The sequence below is a fragment of the Octopus sinensis genome, linkage group LG8, assembly GCF_006345805.1.
Source record: "Octopus sinensis linkage group LG8, ASM634580v1, whole genome shotgun sequence".
Classification (NCBI taxonomy): domain Eukaryota; kingdom Metazoa; phylum Mollusca; class Cephalopoda; order Octopoda; family Octopodidae; genus Octopus; species Octopus sinensis.
Genome location: NC_043004.1, coordinates 6,448,918 through 6,463,917, shown reverse-complemented (window position 1 = coordinate 6,463,917; position 15,000 = coordinate 6,448,918). Strand labels below are relative to the sequence as shown.

Here is a 15,000-nt window from a genome sequence, read left to right as displayed (position 1 = left end):
CAATGCTATGCCACTGAGTTCTTCACTCATGACCCACTGCAAATAGCTAAGGAGGTGACTATCCTTTTGGACATGGGCCTCCACATCCCCTACTCACAGGAAACTCAATACCTCAAGAGGTTCATACATGGCTATGAGTAAAGCTATACAGATGAAAAACAAAGTCCACAATGAACAATGCCTTGTACAAGTGTTTTCTACAGCCCTGGGTTGATCAAAGTCTTGTGAGTGGATTTGGTAGATGGAAACTGAAAGAAACCTGTCGTGTGTGTGTGTGTGTATTTTGGGTTCTCCTTGTGTAGTAGTTGTGAAAAAGTGTCACTCTTATAGAAACAATGTCATTCAGTTTCACTATTTTGTGAACATATCTGCTTGGAAACAGGTGAGGATTGAGGACAGAAGTGCAGGGAAAAATCAATGCTATACCAATTAGTATTATTCTTATTACTAGACTACGTTCTGAGTTCAAATTCCACTAAGGTCAGCTTTGCCTTTCATCCTTTCAGAGTTGATAAATTAAAAACTAGTGGAACACTGGGGTTGATGCAATCGAGCAGTCCCCTCCCCACAAATTTCAGGCCTTGTACCTTTAGTAGAAACGATCATTAAAACCCTTTGTATCATCTTGTGTTGTCTTTTATGTAATATTTATATTAGCCCTTAGGGCTAATAAAAGAATAAATTATTATTATTATTATTATTATTATTCATGCTACCAAGACATGCTTGCTTGATAATGATAGCTATGGGTTGTTTGTATGTTTTGACGAAAGGAAAGATCCAACATTTGGGATATATATCTCCTCTTAGAAGAATCTTTATAATTTGTGTTGTTTAAACTATTTCGTATGATATTGCTGTGGTATGTATTATTGATTCACTTTAGTAATAAAAGTGATCTACATTTTGTGATTGTTTATAAAAGAAAGGATTTGTTTAAGCACATTCTACCTTTTCAAATAGCTTGTTGTTTAATCTAAAGAGAGTCGAAATCTCTGAATAAATATCGAAATCGTTGGCCTCTGCACTTAATGTACTACCTTATTTATTCAAAATATTCAAAAGTGTTTTCAGGTTATGTTTCTTTTTCTTGAATACAACTTATACAGACTATTGGAATGTGTATGTTTTAAGTGCTCAGCAAAACATATGAGAACAATCTCTTCCCCCACCAACCTATACAGAGAGCTGGATTGAATTCTGTACATTATTTACATTACTTACAACAAACAAGATGAGGAAATATCTGTCCAATGTAAATAATGTACAGAATTCCTCATCTCAAAAATATAGAATGATACATCCCAACTTGCTGCTCTCAGGGCAGAGATGGCTGTCTGCAAGTATGAGTGCTGTGAATTGGTGTGTGTGGCTGTTCTCCATCATGTCTCCCTCACCATCCTGTGGGGCAATACCTTTTCCATTTTGTCTGCCAGGACCTTTAGCCAGACTGACAAGTTTTTTTTAGCATATAGCTGTTGTGTCTCTTAAAATCACACACATTTTCTTAAATGTGGAGCTATTACATGCTTTAAAATGCTATAAACTTTTGTCTTCAGTGTGTGCTGCTGAAATTAAGGTACATCTAATATCTTCATGTGTCTTTTATGCCATCAGATATGCTAAGTTAAATGCATAGGCAGTCGATGCATTATCTTTTTACTTTGCTTGAAAGTGATCCGACGCATTATAGTGTTTGCTCCCAGATACAATAATTTAACTTTTAGTTCAATTATTATCCTCATCATTTAACATCCATTTTCAATGCTGGCATGGGTTGAATGGCTTGACAGAAACTGGTAAGGCCAGGGGTCACACCAGGTTCCATTGTCTGTTCTGGCATGGTTTCTACGACTGGATGCCCTTCCTAATGCCAACCACTCCACAGAGTGTACTGGGTGCTTTTTATGTGGCACCAACATGAATACGTTTTACATGGCACCAGCACCGACACCAATGCTTTTTACATGGCACCTTGATTTTAGGATCTCAATTCTGTTGTGGTAGGTGGGTCTTCTTGAGTACAGCAATGTGTCACATATCTCGGTCCTCTGTTGTCTCCTTCATAAAGTTCAGCATTTTGAGACTGACCCTATGAAACAATTTGATTTTAAAGATTTAAAATCAAGTACTAGCTTAAAATAGTTCATGTAGAAAGGAAAGGAAAAAAGATTACATAGGTGCAGGCATGGCTGTATGGTTAAGAAGCTCACTTTGCAACCATGCAGTTTCCTGGAGGCCTTCTGACAAATTCTCACTTATTAGAAAGCAAAATGACCCATGTTACATGACAAAAACAGTGAAATTTGGGGGTAAGAGTTTGATGCTTTGGGGATACATAAGAAGTCATGGTTCAAGAAAGTTGCTTAAAATTGACAGTAACTTGAATAGTGCCAAAAAAAAAACAAAAACATTCGAGCGAGAAAAAAACATTTGAGAGAGGTCGTAGCCAGTGCCGCTGGACTGGCTCCTGTGCAGGTGGCACATAAAAGGCACCATTTGAGCATGGCCGTTGCCAGTACCGCCTGACTGACCCTCGTGCCGGTGGCATGTAAAAGCACCCACTACACACTCGGAGTGGTTGGCCTTAGGAAGGGCATCCAGCTGTAGAAACTCTGCCAGATCAGATTGGAGTCTGGTGCAGCCATCTGGTTCGCCAGACCGCAGTAAAATCGTCCAATCCATGCCAGCATGGAAAACGGACGTTAAACGATGATGATGATGATATCCAGTTGCTGAAAGACAATTTGATACCAGACTTGGATGAAGGTGAGATTTTTCAGCATGACAGAGCTCCAGGCTGCAGATCATGTGCAATACAATAAATTCTGGCTGATGAAGGTGTTACTGTATTGAAAGATTGACCAGCTCTGAGCCTGACTTAAATATCATTGAGCAAATGTGGACAGAACTAAGGAGAAGAGTTTGTCAGAAGAATCCACGCAATCTTGAAGAGTTGTGGGAGCTCAGCCACAGAGAATGGCATCTCATATCTGTGAAGATGGTGAAAGATTTGTACACATCTGTTCCCAGGAGCATTGAAGCGATTATTCAAGCTAAGGGAAGTCACACAAAATATTAATAATGTACAGTAACTTCTTGAAATGAACATCTCTCTATATATAAACGGCAGTTTGTCTGTGCGTGTTTCTGTGTGTCTGTTTTCTCGTACCCTCACCCTGACCACGGCTTTCAACCGATTCTGATGAAACTTGACACACGCATAGCCCAATGTCATAATTCAAAACTAACGCAGCGAAAATTTTGAAAAGTTCCCCCAGTTCTGAAAAAAATCGATAAATTCGACATGGGGTCGAGAATCAGAAACCCAAACCACAGACCGTCTAGGGGACGCAACTCCACCTTTTTTAACTAAAAAAAAATTTACCATAATTTTTTCCCCATTTTTTTGCTATTTTTTGGCTATAACTCTCTAAAAATGCTTTATAGTTATTTCCCTTACAAACCTGAGCAACGCCGGGCGATACTGCTAGTTATGTAATAAATTTTCATTATAGACATTATAGACTGTATCTTGATTGGTTTATTTGAGGTTGCTGAAAACTTTTGCACGGTACTGTATGTGTGTGAGTGTGTGTGAATGTATACTCTTTACTCTTTTACTTGTTTCACTCATTTGACTGTGACCATACTGGAGCACCACCTTTAGTCAACCAAATTGATCCCAGGACTTATTCTTTGTAAGCCTAGTACTTATTCTATCAGTCTCTTTTGCCGAACTGCTAAGTTACAGGGACATAAACACACGAACATCGGTTGTCAAACACAGACACACAAGCACACACACACACACACATATATATATATACATATATACAATGGGCTTCTTTCAGTTTCCGCTTACCAAATCCACTCACAAGGCTTTGGTCAGCTCGAGGCTATAGTAGAAGACATTTGCCCAGTGGGACTGAACCATGAACCATGTTGTTCGTTAGCAAGCTACTTACCACACAGCCACTCCTACGCCTATATATACCATATATATATATATGTTATTGACTACAACCTGCCTGAAGAGATAATGATATGCAATAGATTAATGATCATCATGACAACATGTTGATTTGTCAATGTAATGCAGTGAATAGCAAGGTAATACAGGTTGGAATTAAAACTCTAATGGTAAGAACAACAAGCAAGGAGGTAATGTGAGCAGCAACTAAAATACATTCGATTTGTACTTTTGCAGTATTAATTAGTCACTATACATGCTCTGCTGATATCCGTCTGCTTTTTGTCTTCCATATATGGGTGTGAGTCAATTATATACAATCATTGTTATCATCATCATCATTGTCATCATCATCACCATCATTGTCACCATCACCACTATCATCATCATCGTCGCCACCATCATCATCATCATCGTCACCATCATCATCATTGTCATTGCCATCATCATTATCGTCATGATTGTCATCATTATCGTCGTCATCATTGTCTTCGTCGTTGTTGTCACCATCACTATCATCACCATTTTACTGTCGACTTTTCATGCTTGTACGATTCAGATGGAATTTATGGAGAATGATTTTCTACAGCCAGATGCCCTTCCTGTTGCCAACCCTCACCTGTTTCCAGGCAAGGTAATATTACCCCATGGCTGGACATGTTTCCTCGGAATACTGGAAATGGATGACATTCATTTACAACAATCACAAGATGTTAAGACAAAGAGACTTAAACATACACACACTCACACAAACACATACATACATACATATATTCTTTTATCTTTTATTTGTTTCAGTCATTGGACTGTGGCCATGCTGGGGCAGTGCCTTGAAAAGTTTAGTGAAACAAATCAATCACAATGCTGTATTCTAAAAGCCCGGTACTTATTCTATCAGTGTCTTTTGCTGAACCACTAAGTCTTGGGTACTAAACAAACCAACACCAGTTGTCAAGCAATGCTGGTAGACAAAGACACAAACTCGCATATAAACATATATATTTGTGTGTGCGTGTGTGTACATGATGGGCTTACTTTAGTTTCTGTCCATCAAATCCACTCACAAGGTTTGGTCGACTTAGGATTCCAGTAGAAGATACTGACCCCAGGTGCCACACAGTGGGACTGAACCTGAAACCACAATTCATAAAATTTTTTTTTTGGTACCTATGGGTAGGAAAATGAGTTGCATGAACAACTAATTAGCCACATCCCTCAATGTGGTCTCCCTCTAAGAGTATGAAATGTTTTGGGGCTGTCACTTTGGCCCTGTTTGGTGTTATTGATTCAACACTGACTTCACATCAGAAATTTTGTCCCTGGAACCTTTTGGCACCATGAAAATTTTGTTTTTCTACTGAGTGGTTTAAAAGTTTTGTTACCCACTACATATTTATTATTGTCAGTATTATCATTATTTTTATTTTGGTATGTCTGGGAATATTTAAATGAAGTTTTTCAGGATAGATGGATAGGACAAGGATTGCAACAACATTCAGCACCTGTCGATTGGTCTCCCAGAAGTCCAGACCTCACGTCTTGCGATAACACTCTGTGTGGCACCTGGGGTCAGAGAGTATTATCACATGAACGATACCAAAATACCTATCAGCTGAAGGACGCCGTTTGGAGAACCTTTGCAACAATCACCAAAGCACAGCTTCGAAAAATATCACACAGGACATAGTGCCACATCATTTTGTGCCACGAAAATAATGGTGCTCATACAGACCTTCTCGATGTGTGACAGCGTCAATGAAAGGGAATAAACTAAATCCAGTTTGTGCTTTGGATTACTGCATTACTGTTCTTCTATTGTTCTCATTAATTTCTGGTAGCGGGTACACAGACTTTCAGGCCACCCTGTAGTTTACAACTAACTAAATTGTAATTACATTTACCAAATTACTTGATTATTAAACTTCATTTAAGTTTCTGTGTATGGTAACTAGTTAAATATTGGTGAAACATGGAAAGGGAAAATTTTCTCACAATGTGCAACTTTGACATTAAATTTAGATTCTGATATTGTGAGCAGAAAAATGAGAGAGAGAGAGAGAGAGAGAGAGAGAGAGAGAGAGAGAGAGAGAAAGAGTGAGAGAGACATCAAGAAACGTGTGTGTGTGTGTGCACTCGCACATGTATGTTTGTGAATGTGTGCGTGCCCACATGTGTGTGCATATATGTGTATGTGTGTAAACTCTGCTTGCAAAGACCTGTTGAGGAAAGTGAAATCGAAATCGAAATCAAATTCGATAACTGGCATCCGTGCTAGTGGAGCGCTAAGAGCACCATCCGAGCGTGATCGTTGCCAGAGCAGCTAACTGGCTTCCATGCTGGTGGCACGTAGAAAGCACCATTTGAGCATGATCGTTACCAGCGTCACCTTGCTGGCACGTGAAAAGACATTTGAGCGAGGTCGTTGCCAGTGCTGCTGGACTGGCTCCTGTGCAGGTGGCACGTAAAAAACATCATTTGAGTGTGGCTGTTGCCAGTACCGCCTGACTGACCCTCGTGCCGGTGGCATGTAAAAGCACTCACTACACTCTCAGAGTGGTTGGCATTAGGAGGGGCATACAGCTGTAGAAACTCTGCCAGATCAGATTGGTGCCTGGTGCAGCCATCTGGTTCGCCAGTCCTCAGTCAAATCGTCCAACCCGTGCTAGCATGGAAAGCAGATGTTAAACAATAATGATGATGATGATGGTGTATGTGTATGTGTGTTTGTATGCATGTATATATATGTCTGTGTGTTTGTGTGCGTACTGGTGTTTATCTTTTACTCGTTTCAGTGATTAGACTGTGGCCAAGCTGTGACACCACCCTGAAGAATTTTAGCTGAATGACTCAACCCCAGCTCTTATTTTTTTTTAAGCCTGGTACTTAATCTTGTGGTCTCTTTTGCTGAACTACTAAGTTATGGGGACATAAACAAACCAACACCCATTGTTTAGCAGCAGTGGTAGGGGAACAAACACAGACACAATGACATACACACGCACATATATTTATATCTTTATATGCATGCTGAGGAAGGTGAGACTATTATGCCAGTCCAGAAACTTGAGTCCAAATACTTGAATGTATGCCGAGGGATTGCCTTGACCCATTTGCCTTCAGACGGTTTATTTTTGTAGTTATTATCAGTGTATTTTGGCAATTTAAATAAGAGTTTTGACTGTTATTTCCAGCAGGTAGACATACTTAGTATGCTACTTGATTAATTTTAATCCTTCGGCTATTTAATGCAATTTTTGGGCCTGCAATTGCCTATATTATTGATTCTGTTATTATCATTTTTAAATTGTTACACTAGATGATAAGTGGTTAGGGTGTTGCACCAACGATTGCAAGATTGTGGTTTCAATTCCAAGACCAGGTGGTGCATTGTGTTCTTGAACAAAACATTTCATTTCACACTGCTCCGTTCCACTCCACTATAAATGAGTTCCAGCAATACCTGGGAAGTTAACCCTGAGATGGACTGGCATCCTGTTCAGGAGGAATGGTGTCATCTCAGTTACTTATATGCCATAGAAACCAGTTTACTGACCCTTTGAGTCCAATGACTCAAGAAAGGACCTGCTTTACTTATTCACTGATGTAACATAAAATTTTCAGAAAAATACAAACTTGACAAGAATGTCAAGACAAAGAGACTCAAACATACACACACTCACACAAACACATATATGCATACATATATACATATGTACATACTTATGTACATACATACATGGTGGTTGTCTACTCCTTATGCAGAGTTTGACCACCTTCTGTACCTATGTCTTAGAACCATCATGGTATCTGATGTGGCTTTTTAAACCAGACAATGTTCTGAAAAGACACCCACATAGATTGCACATCTGATCTGGACTACCAGGAGCTGCAGATAAGTCCTGGTCTTTGTAGATCTTAAAATGTCTTTCGAGGCCTCCGTTAGATTTGCAAACCTTCTGGCATACATTGCATTCAAAGGTGTGCACAAACATACAAGCAGAATAGCTGGTAGAGGTTCATTTTCCTTGGGTTTGCAAATGAGATCTGAACCCAACAAAAGAAAGGCATGGTCTATCACAAACTGTGCACACAGAAAGGTCATTGTCATTCACCTTCTTGATCGTAACATTCTTCCTTAGATCTCGTTTGAGTCTTACATGCATTATCCTGGCCTCTTCAGACACTTTCACTCCACTCTACACTTTTGTTTGCCATCCAGCTTGATCTGAAGCAAGGCTTTCTATGTCTTCTGGATCCATTCCAAGTGACTTCACAGTAGTCCTTATGCAGTCCTTAAACCTTTTTTTAGGTTTACGCTGATAGCATTCCCCCCACTCTGCAAGCTCACCTTAAAACAGCTGTTTCGGCATGCGTTCATCCACCATTCGAACAATATCTCATTTGGTTCCTCAAAATCATACCTTTAATTGAGCTGATACCAACAGATGCAGGGACATCTGTGTTTGGAGTAAAAGAACTCCATTTAATGTTTAAAATGCGATGAAGGCATCTTTAGTGGAATTGTTTAAACAATTTTAAATGCCTTTCATAACAAGTCCATGTTTCACAAGAATACAACATGGTAAGACAAATGATTTGTAAAGAGCCAGCTTTGGATTGTTATTTATATGTCGTTGGCACTAAATGTGTGACTCCAAGCTATGAAATGCTTTTGCGGCTTTTTGAATTTGCAGATGTATTTCTGTATTTAAACTCAGAATGTAAAGACAGATGAAATGCTGCTAAGCATTTTGTCCAGCGTGCTAGCATTTCTGGCAGTCCACCACCCTGTTACAAATAAATATTAGTTGATCCCTACAGTCATGGAAAAAGTTTAGGTTAAGGATGGTTTGGAAATTTTATTTGACTCAGCACGTGAGTTTAAAGAGTAAGAAGATCTTTTGTAGAGGTTTTAACTTGGAGAAGCTTAAAATACTTTGATTTGAAAATAATATAATTAAATTACAAAATTTAATAGAGTTTAGAGCAATGAAATTGAAACTGGGAATAACCTGTGCCTTAGTTATAGGGTCATCATTCATTTGTTCATTAGATAATTCTTTCTAACAGAAACATGAAACATTAAGGGTTTTTAGTGATAAGAAAATGTAGACTTGTGTCTTATAATATGTCTCCAAAAATACAACATTATTTCATTGAATTTCTATTGATTTAAGATTAACAACAAGAGTGAAATAAAGCAATAATAATTGGAACTGCCACCAGTTCTTATATGGAGTTTTTTAAAGAATTTAGTGTTGCAATATGGAACTTGCAGTACAAAGTCTCTGGACAGAGAAATGCGACTGTGCAGTGTATATATGTTTCCCTGTAATATGTCACACAACCAACATTATAGAATATGTAAGTCTTTAAGGCAATATTTAATGTTAACACAAATCTTAATTCTATAAGAATGGGAAAACGAAATATGCTGTACAAACACCAGTGAAGTCCAAATAGAACCTGTTCCCTGTTTGTAGTTTACCAGTGCCCTGTCCCTAACCCTAATGAAAATACTTTGAATTGAACATCCTTCTGAAAATCTTCATCCCCAAAACCAATGAGGGGAGAAATATTTTTGGACTGATTTCAAACACTAACTTTTCATTATTGGATTTATCTGATTTGATCGATGTCCAACTATAATAATAATTATTACTATTATATATATCTGTGTTTGTTTTGATATTAAGAATGAAAAAAAAAAAATCGACTTCGTAAAACATTTTGGACCTGGGTTTGCATCTCTTAAGCAAATTTCGTTCCCCGCACGTGCGGAGAAAATACGCGATACCTAAAGTGTATTTGGGAAAGTTTTCATCCATCAATTTGGAATGTGGTATTTTAGTTCAAATTAGATGAGTGTATTAATGAAAAGAATCTCCGAAGTAACCAGATACAGAATGTACAATTAATAGGTGTCTAGAGTAGGTAGGCTGGATTATTATTTATCTTTCATTAACCCCTGCAGGGGAAGAGAGATAATTTCATTTGTTTTATTTTTTATACTTATTCGTAACCTTGTTTTACTTTTCTTGTCATATACTTTTGGTCACACAGTGTCTACTAACAATGGTAACAGTTGAAAAGATACGAGGATCATATAATTATAGATGGGGAAACTTTGAGAACGTCAGAGAATACACTTCGAGATGTTATTATCTTCTAGAGAGAATTATATTAAACACTCCCAAATTAATTTAAACAAATTGTGATAAAAGAGATGTTTTAAACATATAATTGTAGTGAGCATTACACAGCAAGAGATAAGCTCTCATTAATCTAAGACTGCGATAGGAGTTCAACTGTCAATTAACTGCGCTCATGATTGGAGATTGAAAGGAATCTCGTCACTTAACATTTATCAAAAATAAAGGTTTTCTGTGAAGTAATCAGGAGAACTAATATAGTTTAAAAACTTTGTGTTGTTCTCTTAAACATTTTACAATTCAAACTCAACAAGTTGAAAGTATTTGGATTGCATAGATATTTTAAAAAGAAATTGGTAAAATCTGAAAAGGAAACAAATAACAACGATAATAATGAGTAGAAAACCCTTAGATTTCTCACCTACTATTTTCGACAAACGATCCCCTAGTCCGTAGTTCAGCATTATACCACCTCTGAATAGTCCATAATGTATAGAACCTCTGTATCGCCGTGTATCTGTTGCGTTGTTTTCTCCTATTAAGAGTTTTGGATGGACACACACCCAGTAATCTGTAGCTAAAGACATCATTAATATGACAATACCAACTGTTATAAATAACAGGGTAAAGCCAACATACGGACGCTTTTTCTTCTCCATTGATTAGATGTATAACTTGTTCCTGTGTTGCATTTACATGAGCTCCTTTTTTTTTTGTCTTGTCTTATATATACATATATCGTAAAGGAATCAACAATTATTCTTCCTTCATTTATGACTCTGTCAGATTTTTCCACCTGTAATTTCTAATTTTGTTGTCTAGATGTTAATTATTTCCTCTGGAACACTACCTTATTACCATGACGATGATATACATTATAAATAAACGAAATAATTAATGAGTTCATTGATCTATTGTAACGCAGTTTCTCTCTCGTAATATAGTTATCCTCTTCAATATATGACAATAGTCCGCTGACCTGACCTAGAGTACTGACTTGAACAAACTAACGCTTTAAACTAAAAGTCTTAACTGTTTACCTAAATTCACATTGATACACGTAGTCAACTGATGATGCTAACAACTGTTATTATTGATCGTAGTAGCTCTAAGTTAATCAATTCACCTGTAACTTCTCACTCATTAACACGATTTATTTATTTAGCAAATCCGAAAGTTAATAAAGTCGGTTACGAAATTTAATATATTAATTTAAATGGTTAAAATAATCCAGTTTTCATTATGTTAACAGGATTAAAAAGAGTACAAAAGATGTATAAAATATGATCTGTTTATTATTTACAATGAGAAAAGCTATAAACGAAATACTGTGCTAAGCCAGACACAAAGACTAGATTTTATATTGTTGCTGTTTTATCCTACATACAATAACCCAAGGACAAAGCTAATAGTTTAAACTTATTTAGTTCTCTAATCATCCAAAACTATAGTTTATCTGCTGTTTTTCTTTTTTCTTTTTTTCTTTGGTGTTGACATTGCCTTTCATCTCTGCAGCTGTTATAAAATAAGTACTGTCATGTACGGGAGTTGGTTCAATCGACTATATTCTTCCTTGGATTAACGGGATTATTAGAGCTACTTATACCGAGTTCAAATACTGCCAAGGTCAAGTTTACTTTGTATCCTTTCAGGGTCGATAAAATAAAATACCAGTCAATACTGTGTTCATTTGGCTATTTCACATAAAGTATCATGATGTGAATGGAATAACAATGGGGGATTAAAATCAAGGCTTCTTTTTGCTACATACTTGTGGCAAAGTGCGAAAGAAATGGTCGTCGTCATCGTCATCATCATCATCGTCGTCATCACCACCACCACCATCATCATCATCATCATCATCTTTGCAGTTGTATTTGTAATTGTATAGTAGAGAAGGATTAGGTAGCTGAAAGATGACCTAAAGGCTTTACAGTAATGGTTCTTATACAAAGTTATTCAAACATTCTAGTTGGTCACAAGACTTTTTTTTTTTCCTGACGACCCCAAATAATGAAACTTCTAAAATTAATCCCACTTATAAGATTATCAGTAAAATAAGCTGATTAGAATATCAGCTTAAAAAAAAACAATAAAAGAAAAAGGATAAAAAGCTACTAGTTCACAGTATGTATATTGTTTAGTCCTTTACTCATTTAAAATAAATCCTGCTAAAGTGGATGTCTCTGTTTCTTCACTCCATCAATTAAGTACCAGTTATACACGGAGACCAATTCAATCAATGAACTTTCCACATTTGAAAAATTGTCTCTGTTCTTTGAAAGAAGAAATTATGATTAATCTTATTTATTTATCTATTTAGGAATGTGAGAAGATAGTATAAGCAATGAAGAACTGGACCAGGTATTTGCTATTTCAAATTTTTAAGTTTAAATGCTACTAATTCTATAAAAACCAATAATATTCTTCTTCTTCAAATGGTTGCACAACCAGGATGCATTTCACCACATTCTCAATTTCATGTTGGGTGTCCCTCCGTTAACAACATCACTGTAGTTGAGTGGTTTTCTTTCTCTATAAGACTGCAGAACTCTCATCTGATATGGCTTGGTGTTCAGCACTACATCAATGGCTAGCAAAGCCTACCCTGCATTGAACAACAATTGTAGAGATTAATGGGATGTGTTAATAGATCTGTAGTGGATCTTGCAAGCATGAAGTGGATTTGATCCACCATAACCAAATTTAAATTAACACTGCAACAGAACTGTTCCCACAGTGGAACAATGGTTTTTCTCTGACAGCAGGTTTACATGTTCCAGATGCCTTTAGCTAGGTCGAAATAATGTCTTCACCACTTGACCCTTTCTAACCTCTTCTACTTCACCAAAAGCTAGAATAGAGATAACAAGACCACCAACTAAATCTATTGTTCTCAATGATATATCTATCCTTCTGGATAGTTATAAAAAGCAAGCACATCCCAAGCAAAATTCAGTTAGTCACAGTCAGTGATGACTCAACGAAGTCTGGCTGACCAGCTAGAACCTTGGTCAGAAGGAGAAATGAAGTTTACAGTCTGTGAGACGTCCCACACCCTACAACTCTCATTAGTTCTAATTCTGTTCGCTTACAACATCATTCTATCTCTCTCTGTAATTACTACTAAACAATGAAGAGGAACAAAAACACAAACTTTACTTTGCATACTTTTGGATTTATCATAACCTGCCCGTCAAGGCAAGGTATTGTAACGTAATGGTAAACAAATATTTCCTTAAATCTTCATGCATTGTTCATGATGTAGTGGATCTTGCAAGCATGAAGTGGATTTGATCCACCATAACCAAATTTAAATTAACACTGCAACAGATCTACTCTTTGGTCTTGAGAAGCTTGATGTATGTACCATCAAGGTGATTTTGAATTCCTTTTTACATAGTTCAGGATTCAGCTTCATGGCGAAGAATGTTCTCTTCACAGAACCTGAAGATGGTTAGCTTTGTTGTTGAAATACTTCCTTACCAGATGTTTCGAAGCTTGTTACCTATTATTGTTCTTCTCTATGAAGGTGATCATCATTATCATCATCGTCGTCGTCATTTAATGTCCACTTTCCATGCTGGCATAGGTTGGATAGTTTGACTGAGGGCTGGCAAGCCAGAAGGCTGCATCAGGCTCCAATCTGATCTGGCAAAGTTTCTACAGCTGGATGCCCTTCCTAATGCCAACCACTTCGAGAGTGTAGTGGGTGCTTTTACATGCCTCCAGCATGAGGGCCAGTCAGGCGGTACTGGCAACAGCCATGCTTGGATGGTGCTTTTTACATGCCACCTGCACAGGAGCCAGTCCAGCGACACTGGCAACGACCTCACTCGAATGTTTTTCACGTGCCAATAAGGTAACACTGGTAATGATCACACTCGTATGGTGCTCTTAGCGCTCCACTAGCATGGATGCCAGTCATCGGATTTGATTTCGATTTCACTTGCCTCAACAGGTCTTCGCAAGCAGAATTTAGTGTCCAATGAAGGAAAGGTATGCATAAGTGGGCTGGTTACACCCCTGGCATAGGCCATGAGGTTATGAGTTCACTTGGCTTGCCAGGTCTTCTCAAGTATAGCATATTTCCAAAGGTCTTAGTCACTAGTCATTGCCTCGGTGAGGCCTAATGTTCAAAGATCATGCTTCACCACCTCATCCCAGGTCTTCCTAGGTCTACCTCTTCCAAAGGTTCCCTCAACTGCTAGAATGTGACACTTTTTCACACAGCTATCCTCATTCATTCACAATACATGACCATACCTGTGCAGTCATCTCTCTTGCATGCCACATCTGATGCTTCTTAGGTCCAACTTTTCTCTCGGGTACTTACACTCTGTCGAGTATGCACTCTGACATTACACATCCATTGGAGCATACTGGCTTCGTTCCTTGTGAGCTTACGCATGTCCTCAGCAGTCACAGCCCATGTTTCACTGCCATGTAGCATGGCTGTTCGTACACATGCATCATACAGTCTACCTTTTACTCTGAGTGAGAGGCCCTCATATGTGTGTGTGTGTGTGTGTGTGGTCTGATCAATAAGTATCTGGACTGTTGCTATAGTATCGAAGTTAAAGCACAAAAAGTGAAGCCGCTTTGCACAGATTGACCTTGAACTCTGCTATGCATGTACTCTAAGTTTTAACGTTCTAGCTCACTTCTGCTGTTTACAGCTGCGCTTGGAAGGAAGGTGTGTAGTGTGTGATCATTGCTTTGACCATGGCAGAAAAAGTTGAGCAGAGAATCTGCAACAAATTTTGTCAAAAGCTTAGTGATACTTGCTCAGAGGCCTCATCATTCTCAACACAATCAAGGAGATCTTATGCAACTGAAACCCCAGTGTCTTTTTGGTCAGTTGAAAGTAGTTTG

At 37.8% G+C, this 15,000-nt stretch overlaps 1 protein-coding gene and 1 long non-coding RNA gene across 2 annotated transcripts in view; one reads left to right on the top strand and one right to left on the bottom strand.

The window, feature by feature from the left end:
• Positions 1-11,236, bottom strand: part of LOC115215242 (clarin-2) — a 63,095-nt gene extending 51,859 nt beyond the window's left edge. Inside the window, exon 1 of the mRNA XM_029784481.2 lies at positions 10,547-11,236. Within this exon, the coding sequence (XP_029640341.1) occupies positions 10,547-10,784 (238 nt within the window). The 5' untranslated portion in view covers positions 10,785-11,236. The remainder of the gene's footprint in view (positions 1-10,546) is intronic.
• LOC118764485 overlaps positions 7,316-15,000 on the top strand; it is a 21,668-nt gene continuing 13,983 nt past the window's right edge. Inside the window, exon 1 of the long non-coding RNA XR_005000291.1 lies at positions 7,316-7,483. This is a non-coding gene — a long non-coding RNA (uncharacterized LOC118764485). The remainder of the gene's footprint in view (positions 7,484-15,000) is intronic.